The sequence below is a fragment of the Amphiura filiformis genome, chromosome 5 (genome assembly GCF_039555335.1).
Source record: "Amphiura filiformis chromosome 5, Afil_fr2py, whole genome shotgun sequence".
NCBI classification, from domain to species: Eukaryota; Metazoa; Echinodermata; class Ophiuroidea; order Amphilepidida; family Amphiuridae; genus Amphiura; species Amphiura filiformis.
Window position 1 is genome coordinate 41,679,371 of NC_092632.1, and position 11,591 is coordinate 41,690,961.

Consider the following 11,591-nt stretch of genomic DNA (forward strand, 5'->3'; position numbering starts at 1 on the left):
GGTGGTTTTTTTTTTCAAAAGTGAAAAAAAACTCTAAATGCGCAAAAAAACCGTCCAAAACGAAATGCGCGCTACGGGAAACAAACTTGAAACGCTCAATACTTTGTGTAAATCTTTTGGTTGCCAAGTCCTATTGCAGTTGAAATCCATAGATCCTGTGTAGAAAAACATTGTCTTAGTTTCCCATGAAGCTAAATCCAATATGACTTTTTTGTGAGTGTCGGAGAGACCTACTGTAAATTCCCATTCCAATTTGCAGCAAAAAGGGTATTTGTTTTTCATTTCAGGACATGGATTTAAAAAAAACACCCGCATTTCGCATTTGACTTTTAAGATCTGCTACAGGAAACAAACATGTGTTTTTTTTGGCCTCACAGGCTATAAGACTGTATTTTTTCGTGCGTCGTCATTTTCTCATATAATCAGAATTTTCATGCAAGTATATTATTAATTGTTTGTGACTTTTTTAGAAATTCAAGGCATGTATGAAACTCACGAATTTTAAAAGTCATTTTTATCCACATACATTAGACCCAAACAGTACCGATTGCCCCGTGTGTAATGCTATGGTAAATCTGCCTTATTGTTTTGCCGCTCATGAAGGGCAAATAAATAGTGTACCCTTTTATTTATCGGCAAGAGCTAGTGAAATCGAACGATAATTTGGGTCTTAAAGCTTGAGCGTTACAAAGAATTGCACCTGTAGCGCTAAGATAGGGAGTGTTCATAAATACCTTGGTGGGGCTGGTCAAAATGGAGGGGGTCGAAAAAGATTTAGGTCTTCAAAAGGGGGGAATGGTTTGACTACTTAGAGAAGGGGGTCAAAAAAGTTTTAACCAAGGGACCGTTCACAAACACTTGTTAGGGGGCTGATGCAAATTTTTCAGGCCCCTCCTTTTCAGACCTCAAAAATTTCAGCCCCCCCTTTTTTTTCAACCCCATAGAAAAGCATATAAACTCAATTTTCGCAGGAAAATGTGTGGTCACCCACCCCCTTTGGAGGGTCAAAAAAATTAAGGGCCCCTCCTTTTTTTTGCATCAGGCCCCCCTAACAAGTGTTTGTGAACGGTCCCCAATCCTGATTACAAAATTCACGCGCTTTGCGCGCATTTAACCATAATTGAGAATATATTATGAAAGTCTGTTTCAATACCAAAATCAACCTTTGATTTTAACCAAATTGGTAGCATTAATGCAAGATTATTACAACATGACAGCAGCATTCCATATACCCTTATTACTTGTCTCGCCTAAAAATAAAACCGAGAAGAAAGACATTACCGGACCAATATATTACATCCCCTGTCAGGGGAAAACCCTGAAGGGTTAGTGTTCAGAATCCTACATTGGTGAGACTAAAAGATCATTAAAAACCAGATTCTCAGAACACCGTCGTCCGAGTACTACCTCGTCGGAAGTCTCCCAGAACATCCACATTGAATCCCTCGGCCACCAAGTTGATTTGGATGAGGTCAAATTCCTTGACTGGGACGCTAGATACTTTGAAAGGGGTGTGAAGGAGTCAATTTACATCAGAGTCAACCAACCATCACTCAACCGCGACGGGGGCCAATACAAGTTACCAAGAGTCTAGGATTTTGTATTGCGATCATAAGTTTAAAATATGTATTAATAATGATGATGCCTACATCACAACCGACGATGCTTCACCGGGGGTTGCACTTTTGCAAGTACATAATTATATGGAGATGGACAAATATTTGCCAAAATGCTTTAAAACGCCTCAAAACTAGTACGTATATTAAATTTTTAATCAGAACTGACATAACAAACTATTTTGCATCTATCATTATGGAAATTTACATGTTTAGAGACTTTTAAGTTTACAAATGCTGACTTAAATGCTTAAAATCTTGACTTAAAAGCTGCAACAATACCGTACCGACCCTCCTGATTTGACACAACTGAAATGTGGACATTTTATAATACGGTATTCATAACAAATATGAATCATGATGCTCAATGCTAGTGTTGCATGTTTGAAAACCTCGTGCTTTTTGTCATGTTTATTTACTTTATTCGAATGAAATAGACTGAATGAATCGATGAAAACCAAACTTGTCATGATAATACAGAAGCATAACACGATACCATCCTTTAAGTTTGACTAAAATATTTTTTCACTATTCATTAAAAACGAAATCTAATAAAAAAATCACCATTTATGTTTTATGTAGTGGTACCGCTTTTATTTAAAATGAATTTTGCTCCCGCCTTTCAGATGGGGCTTAACAACTGTAAGACTGTTTTATTGAATGTATAAGGTCATACATTTCCATTTTCTCGTAAATTAATCTTTCTAAATTCGTGTCAGTATCTTCCCATTTTCACGCAATTAATTTATATTGCAAAAAACAGGAGGTTAATTAGTCGCTGCACTTAGATGTTGTAGTTTCCTGTGTATAGGGTGGTGTTAGTTTCCTGACAGGGTTTAAGTATGCGTAATACTGCTTTTAATTCAAACGGGAAGCAAAACACGATAAAGTCAAGCTCAGAGTGAACAGGGAAGTGTTTGAAATTTTGAATAGGATTAATGACCAAATTTTATTCTCAACAATTCTGAGAAAAAGTGAATTGTCGTGTAAATATAACATCCGTTTGATTGAAATAATCGAATGGACTTTGCATTATCACTTGTGAGCACCAGGAATAAACATGGATGTAACTTTTAACATCCCTTCTACCATGTCTACCGGAAGTAGCGCAGAAATGCAGACAGATGATCCCATTGATGAATACTCTCATCCAGTCATCGTTAAACAGTCACCTACCTGGACAACCGATTCTTTAGAAATGCTTAGTCGCGCTAAAAGTCGATCGATACATGTTGAAATCAGCACAATTCAGAGATACACCTTTTTGCTATGAAATTAATTTTCTCCGTCAAATATAAAGCAATATTTTTTTTTCTTCAGTAATGTCAGTTAAAAACTTGGTGCTTGGATATACATTTTTTTAAATCCTGGTGTTAAAATTAAGCATCAAATTGTATCTTTTAGTGTGATATTTTTGATTTTTATAGGCCTTGAGTTCGCCTGCGAGCTTTTTACGGAATTGATTTTTTAGCGTCTCAAACTAATATAGTTTGCTAAAGAAAGATATTTCCCACCTCTGTAAAACACATCGTGTGGGTCTATATATTATAGTTTTGTCAGAATTTCCGTTTTTATTTTACCCTTTTTCCCTTCATGCTCTGAAAATGTCAAACTCGGTGCTTTTATCTCGTGCGCAACCAGCAGAAATAGTCGATATTTTCATTGTTGTCATCCAGGGCAATTTTCCATTGAAAAGCAAAGATCATGAAGATTGCCCGACTAGCGATTTGGTAGCCCAAATCCCCAATTGGTAAATGAGGTGAATTTTAAAAATTTGCTCCCGTGATAGCCTGCAATTTCAATTTATATGGATTCCATGATTATGAAAACCATTTTGTCTGTCTGTGTGTTTGTTTACCTAGGTTAGTCCGTATTAAGAGACGCACGCTTGAGGTTCATGAAAATCCACGGTCCAAACCTAGAAAAATTAGCGTGTTATTATAGGGGATTTTAATCTTCTGTCCCTCCTATCTCCATGTGAATTTTGTATGACCTACCCCCCCCGTCTCGGGTTGCCATTTTCATTACACCCTTCAGACTTGTGTTCGGGTTTCTGTAGAGATTCATCAGTGTTCGGGTTTGTTTTTAATTTGACATGTAGGCCTAAACCATATTTGTCATAATTAAGCGCTATACCTAAATGTATAGCTATGCTATATATTATTATGTAATATCATGTACATGTAGGCCTATAGGGTGGGGTGGGTGCAGAGGTGTGTGAGGTGGGTAGTGGGGGTGTATGTAGGGAAACTTTGGTGTGGTAATCAACACACTTTAACCATGACTTTCAATGCAAGGCTTATTGTTGCCACAAATGTTGTTTTTTTCCTTAAGGTTATTTAATAAGTTTTATAAACTTCCATGTTTAACCTGGTATTGTTTTGGCTGCTTCATTAGGGCCTATGACTTTCGGTGGGTTTCCAAAAGCAGTTTCAAACAAACACAAACAAAAGGCACCATACCCAGTCACCTTCATGACAATTGAAACACTACGTCAAGTATTAACATCCAAGTTATTCTGTTTTAGGCAAGCAATTTTAAATAATTGCTTGAACAGGTTTTTGTTTAAAACAAAACCTGTTTAAGTTAACAATGAAAATGAATGGTTCTTATAAGGCACAATCTCTGATGAGGAACTCAAAGCGCGTAAAGCACGAAATTTACAAACAAACATAAAAACAATCAATTTATAAAGATGTTTAAAAACAAAAACCTGTTACAGTTAACAATGATAATGAACGGTTCTTATAAGCCACAATCTCTGATGGTTCTTATAAGGACAATCTATTTCTGGCGTTTAAATAACGAAAGTCTGGGGCGTTACGCCGGGGCGTTACGAAGGTTATTTCTTTGGAAGTGTGTTCCAAACAGTTTGCTTGATCATAAAACATACAGCGTAATATAATGTTTTGTAAAAGAAAGTTTTGTTTAAAATATTGCCCAATTGCATGTAAGCCTTCGGGCAAAGTTGTTTTGAGGAGAAGCAAATTTCAACACATTGGTCCGAATCACTCACGTGATGATGAAATATCCTCATCGTGCTATAAACATGATCAGTATAGGAGTATTAGGCCTGGGAATTTCGTTGCTATATTCAAGTTCTGGCAACACTGTATCATGACGGTATTCCTATTAAACCCAGGGATATCGATCCACAATGCTAGTATTATTAGCCTTATATTTCACGCGCTGATTTTGAAAAAATTTCAGCCGGTGAAAAAATGGTGAAATCAAAACGTAAATTCTGACAAAACTATGATATATCGCTCACGGTGATGTGCGTTAGAAAGTTGGGAAAAATCCTTCATTAGCGAACTATATTACTTTGAAAAGCTAAAAGGTTGATCCAAGAAAAGGCTCGCGGGCAGAGTTTAAGCCTATCAAAATCGACAATCTTACACGAAATGACTGAATTTCACGCCGAAGTTTAACACTAGGATTTAAAAAAAAAAAAAATATCAAGCACTACAATTTGACCTGACATTTACTGAAAAAATGAAAATGATTGCATTTCATTTGGCGGAGAAAATTAATTTTACATTGAAAAGGTGTAACTCAAAATTTAGCTCGTTTCAACACCAAATTCGATCGTTTGTATTGCCACATTAAATGACTGAGTGAGCCTTGCTAAACAAAAGAATCGGTTGTCCAGGTTGCTAACTGTAAATACCCGATTTACAAAACCATACAATTAACTATTCTCACTACTGTTGTTATAATGTCTTTACTTGGGAACACTTTCAGTATTGTTGTCATCAACAAAGCAAGAGATATTAACACAACCACAAAGATATGTTCTCGCTTGCTGTTTGTTACATCTGCATCGATTTATCTTTTGGCATTCCGTTGATCGGATCAACTATTGTAGGGGATTGGCCATACGGAGCAGCATTATGTCATTGGTTCTGTTTTGGAATGGTTTGGTTCAACACAGCGGGTCTTGGTATTTTGTTTGTATTAAACTTGGATCGATTGATTGATGTCACAAGACCACTCCACTATGACTCAATAATGCCGGTATGGAAGGCTGGTGTATTGGCAAAAAAATGTAGAATCACACTTTATCTTGAATAGGCCTATTTACATTCGGTTCCAAATATGATGAGCGTTTATTGGGCCTAGTGTTATCTATGGCAAAGAGTTAAACTACTTTGTTTACATTTGATCAAATTAAGTGGTATGAATAATTGTTAAATGTAAACATAACAAATTATTTACGGTCAAGTTTAAAATCACTATAGCACCCTATGCATATTCATCGAGAGACACAATACCATTAATGGAATTAAGGTTGAACGCTATTTGGCTACGGTCATCCTGGGCGGCATATAATGTATTGTTATTGTATAATGGGAGTGTTGTTTTATAAGTATGAAAAATTCACAAAATGGTCTGCCAAAAATTGTTTACCCCCTCTTTGGCCGTGTTCTTTGGCCGTGTTTTTTGTTTTTTGTTTTTTTGGGGGTTGGTTTTTTTGGGGTTGTTTTTTTTGCACCATCCGGGTATTTTCCCTAGATGTACCATGAAATATTCATAAATATTTGTCGGACATTTGGCAAACAGGCCAATGGTGCTCCAATTGTATTGGCTGTGGACGGCGAGATGTAAATTGGGTGATGATGTCGCAGCTCATTCGAGTTTGTTACTCGATCTATGGCAACTTGTTGTAATGGTAACCAAAATGGTAACCTAAGCTTTTTTTCCTTTTTACTTGAAACCAATCCTCTTACATTCCATGCAGTACGATTTTACACCTCTCCCACTGCAATAGATATGCTTTACATTTCTATTAGCATGATTAGGGCGTAATATAGAAACGGTCCACAGCGTCATCATCCCTGTATCTTCCTGTCAAAAGTTGCCGTGATAGTACGGCGAATCCACTAGTTCTTCAACAGACACGCATGGTGATTTTATTCGACTCAGGCAAAGCACACCACCATGTACGATAAAATGTACGCTTCATTCCCAGTACGAATAGAGCGTTACCATTCATCATCTGAAATGATTCATTTTTATGATCTGCCCATGCTCATTATCCTCTTTAACGTTTCCAACTCAAGAAATAATTCGATATCTTTGTGTCAGTCTTTGTTACCATATGCTTTCAACACATATATTCAACTTCAAGTCCAACAATAGATTTTAACCTAGACCAAAAATCACGGCATATATTTTAGGATTTGAGACTATAATCATATCAAAAGAATCTACACGATCTATGCACCACATGTATCTATTTTCATTATAACTAGGAGTAAAATCAATATGGTGTATTTTGGTCAAATAACTGGGGCAAATAGCACAACACCAAATCTCAGTAGTGATTAAAGCAATAATGTGTGATTTGCATAAAGAATTCTTTTAAAATTTCCTATTTAAATATTAGCTTTCACTTATAGCTACTGATATAATCACATTGTACCCTTTTAATTTCGAGCCAAACAAATGAGGTAAAACGAAGAAAATTGCTATTTCAGTCCAGCGCCTACAATGCGTAGATCATCTCGCCGATCGTATTATTATCATGATTATCGGGAGCTTCAGGCAGCTGATGGGATATACAAACAAGACGTAAGACGAATAGCGATATACATAGAGTTTATGCGTCAAGACGGACAGCACCTACAATGCGTGTATAAACTCGCCGATCGTATTATTATCATGATTATTGGAGGAGGCTTCACGCAGCTGATGGGATGTACAAACAAGACGAAAGACGAATAGCGATATGCATACAGTTTATACGATACGTCACTGATTCAATGATATACACGCACGCGATGTGTTTATCCAGCACTCGATCGGTGAGCTCAGAATAAAACCGGAGATCTCCGGTTTTATTATAAATGTTAAATTTTACTGTAATTAAAGCACTTCGGACTTTGTCTTTCACATTGCATTTATGTAAACCAATGGCCATTACAATGGCGCAAAAAGTAGAAATTCGAATAAAAATTAATAGCATTGCTGTGGAGCAAATCACACATTATGGCTTTAAATCAAACATACATGCAACGACTGTCAATGCAGTCATGATATTATTACACAAACAGAGGATGAGACCATCTAGTCACGTGAAATACATGGGCCAAAAAACCCAATTTCATACTATCCGCGGCTCTGGTCGCTGACAATAAAATTACGTACCTTGTCGCTGCCCGTTGCCCACGCTATGTCTTATTATCGCCATCTTAGCTGGATGGATGCTTACTGTAAGGTTGTTGGGGAATGGTTTTAAGGTTTTATTGACTAACTGTCATACAAGAAACGTGATTTAAATCTTAAGACTTGCTAAAAGAATACAACCGGAAGAGCAAAAATCGAATTGACAATTTTAAAGTATCAATCATCTAAAAGCATTTTTGACGTCATTACAATATCTATTTATTTGATTTTCTGTTATTTGAAAGGCTGTATTTTGTGTGCTTTGTTTTTTTCCCATATAATCAGAATTCTCTTGCAAGTATATTGAAAATTGTTAGTGTTTTTGTTGCATAGCATGTATGAAATTCATGAATAAAGTCAGATGAGAACCAAAGAGTACCGATTGCCCCGTGTGTAACACGATTTGAAGTCCGCCTTATTGCTTTGTTGCTCGTGAAGGGCAAATAAATACTGTACCTCCGGCATTGAATGATAATTTACGTCTTTAAGCTTGAACGTTACAAAGAATTGCGCCTCTAGCACTTATTTAGCCTGTTTGTTGGCACAATATTTTTCTAAGGGGGTAAGATCAATAGAGGGATGGTCCATTCAATCACAGCACCCCACCCCATGTTGTCGTCTGTATGTGGACAAAATTAACGTCATTTGGCCATTTGTGCCTACAATTTTTGTTCAACATTTAATCATTAGCTTCAATTTTACCTTTATTCTGTTGCCAAAACATGCTGGATTAAGAATTTTTTTCAACCTCATCCCCATGTCGAAAAGTACGTGACGTGGTTGATATAATTGTTTATTTATAATGGTAGTCCTTGAATTACGGTGGCACAGACACACTTGTGTTATATTTTATTTCTTGCTTTTAATTTAAGGACATTATAGAATAATTGATATAGCAGAATGACTTAGTGTCGAGAGGAACAAAATGCATGAGCTCGAACACTTAAATCAAATAGCCAGAGGCACTTGCTTCACATTGATGCATATACATTATTAGGACGAGATTTAATTGTTGCCTCTCCTTGCCATTGTGAAAACAAACCATGTAATTATACTTGCTATTTGACGTATTCAAAGAGACATAGCACTATGATTGTTAAAGGCCATTTCTATTTTCACATGTATCATAACGTCCCTGATGCAACGTATGATGTCCATTGTTTGTCAGGCAATATAATAGGAATTAAATTGTTTATGGTATACAATATATAAATACAAAATGAAAACAGTTTTCATAATGAGAAGTTAACAAAAATCGCGCTCCAACCTTGACTAGCAAATGTATTCGATGCAAGGAATGAAATATAGCGTGGCCCGGTAAGTGAGAAATCAATCAAGGTCATCCATATATCTGGTAAGAGCTAACTAACTTTAAAATGCATTTCGAATCAATTGCCCTTTTATTGAATGTATATGAACGGACGTTCCATTTTCTCTTAAATTAATCTTTCTAACGAACCAAGACATCGATTCGTGTCAGTATCTTCCCATTTTCACGCAATTAATTTATATTGCAAAAAACAGGCGACTAATTAGTCGCTGCACTTAGATGCTGTAGTTTCCTGTGTGGAGGGTAGTTTTAGTTTCCTGTGTGTGAGGGTTAATGCGTAATGCTGCTTCTCATTCAAATGGGAAGCAAAACACGATAGAGTCAAGCTCAAAGTGTAGAGGAAAGTGTTTGACATTTCTTCAATGTCAAATTTTGCAACGATTCTGAGAAAAAGTATTTGTCGTGTAAATATAACATCCGTTTGCTTGAAATAATCGAATGGACTTTGTATTATCACTTGTGAGCATCAGGAATAAACATGGATGTAACTGTTAACATCTTTGCTAACTTGTCTACTGGGAGTATGCAGACAGATACTCCTATTGATGTATACTCGCATCCAGTTTTGGCAATCGTTAAAAACCCGATTTACAAAGCCGTACAAGTAACTCTTCTCACTATTGTTGTTATATTGTCTTTACTTGGAAACACTTTCAGTATTGTTGTCATCAATAAAGCAAGAGATATTAACACAACCACAAAGATATATATGTTCTCGTTGGCTGTTTGTTACATCTGCATCGATTTATCGTTTGGCATTCCGTTGATCGGATCAACTATTGTAGGAGACTGGCCATACGGACCAGGGTTATGTCATTGGTTCTGTTTTGGAATGGTTTGGTTCAACACAGGGAGTCTTTGCATTTTATTTGTATTAAACCTGGATCGACTAATTGCTGTCACAAGACCACTTCACTATGACTCAATAATGCCGGTATGGAAGGCTGCTCTAATGGCTTCGATTGCATGGATTGCTTCACTCATTTTTGCCATTCTCAATGCATTTCTTCCGTATCAGAAAGCCTTCTACAAACCAGATTACCTATTCTGTTTCTTTGATCCCTATACTGATGAAATTGTCGATATAATAGGAATGAGCAATGTTCTGATACTCATTGTTTTCCCAATAATCGCAGTTATCGTCATTTACCGTAAGATCTACAAGGTGGCTAAATTTCATGCTGCAGCGATTGCAGCGATTGACAACAGAGTGCAAGGTCAGGAAGCGGGTGATCGAAAGCGAATGCTGGATACAAAAGCGGCCAAAGCTTTCCTCATGGTTACTGTGGGATTTGTTCTCTCCTGGTTCCCTTTCATTGTGGGTATTGGATATGAATACGTTGTCAACGTTGAACCACCTATTCTACCGTGGTGGTCAGAATTGTGCGTAATATTTGGGACTTTGATCAATGTGATCATATATTATTGGAAAAATGAAGCTTTTAGGCGTCCGGCGCGAAAATTAATGCCGAGGAGTTGGCGGCGTGTAGCACCTGAAGTCGGAGACTCAAGTGTCACAGAATCGACAAGAGCAAACTGAATTTTGAGAATCTCTCCTCTAAAAACCCATACAACAGTTTCTAGCAGAGAAGAACGGCAGTTGTTCATATTTTGAGAGCGCACAGCGTAAACACGGAAGTGGGGTTCTGATTAGCTCATTCCTCTGACAATCGTAACAGCTGACACAATCTGATTGACCGATTACGCGTCAAAACGTTGGCCAGGGTGCTCACGTCAATCTGAGCAAGGGACTGCGTTCTTCTCTGGAACCGAGTGTAAAACGAAGCCGCTCCTCTCATTATTGTCCCTTTCACTATTTACATTCTTTAGGGATATGAATAAATGACATTGCTGTTTGAATAATACTTTTTAAAGTTATTAATAACTTTGCTCTTTATATTGTGTATTCAAATGAAATGCTCATACGTATGGTCAAGATCTAGTCAATCATCTTCGTATACCACCAGATAACAGTACTGTTATTTTGTTCTTGGAATCTTTACATTGGTAGGCTGTGAGTGACTTGGACCAAATCAGTGTCTCGCACGTAGTGTGTTTTTAATTTTTATATGTTGTAGTTTTTGCAATATTGTAAGGGGCTGTGCAATAAGGTGCCGAAAGGTGGACACATTCATTCAATTCAATTTTTGGCAAAGATTCATGGGGCGCCTTTTAAATAATACGCTCCAAAAAGGCTTATGAAAACAGTACGGAAAGGCTTAAATTTATATGACTAGCGGTCACCCGTCTTTCGCGGTCACTGTCTTTTGCGGTACTGATATTTTTTTCAAATGTTCTATTTAATGTTAATGTGATTAGTGATGTAAAAGGATATTGTCATTTAGAATTACAATTGAGTAGGTCAGTGTAATTTCAGTGTTTTGGGCTATTTTTTTTTACCCTGATGTGCATCCCATTTTGAAAGTAGTGTGTACTCCTGTGTGACCCAATATCAGACTAACCCACTCCCAGGGTCT

General features: G+C 36.9%; 1 protein-coding gene across 1 annotated transcript; it reads left to right on the forward strand.

The window, feature by feature from the left end:
* The first annotated feature begins 9,592 nt into the window (after positions 1–9,592).
* LOC140152210 (beta-1 adrenergic receptor-like) lies at positions 9,593–11,235 on the forward strand. The gene has a single exon (XM_072174509.1). It carries the CDS (start codon positions 9,593–9,595, stop codon positions 10,652–10,654), a length of 1,062 nt encoding a protein of 353 aa, XP_072030610.1. The 3' UTR covers positions 10,655–11,235.
* Positions 11,236–11,591: the final 356 nt, after the last annotated feature.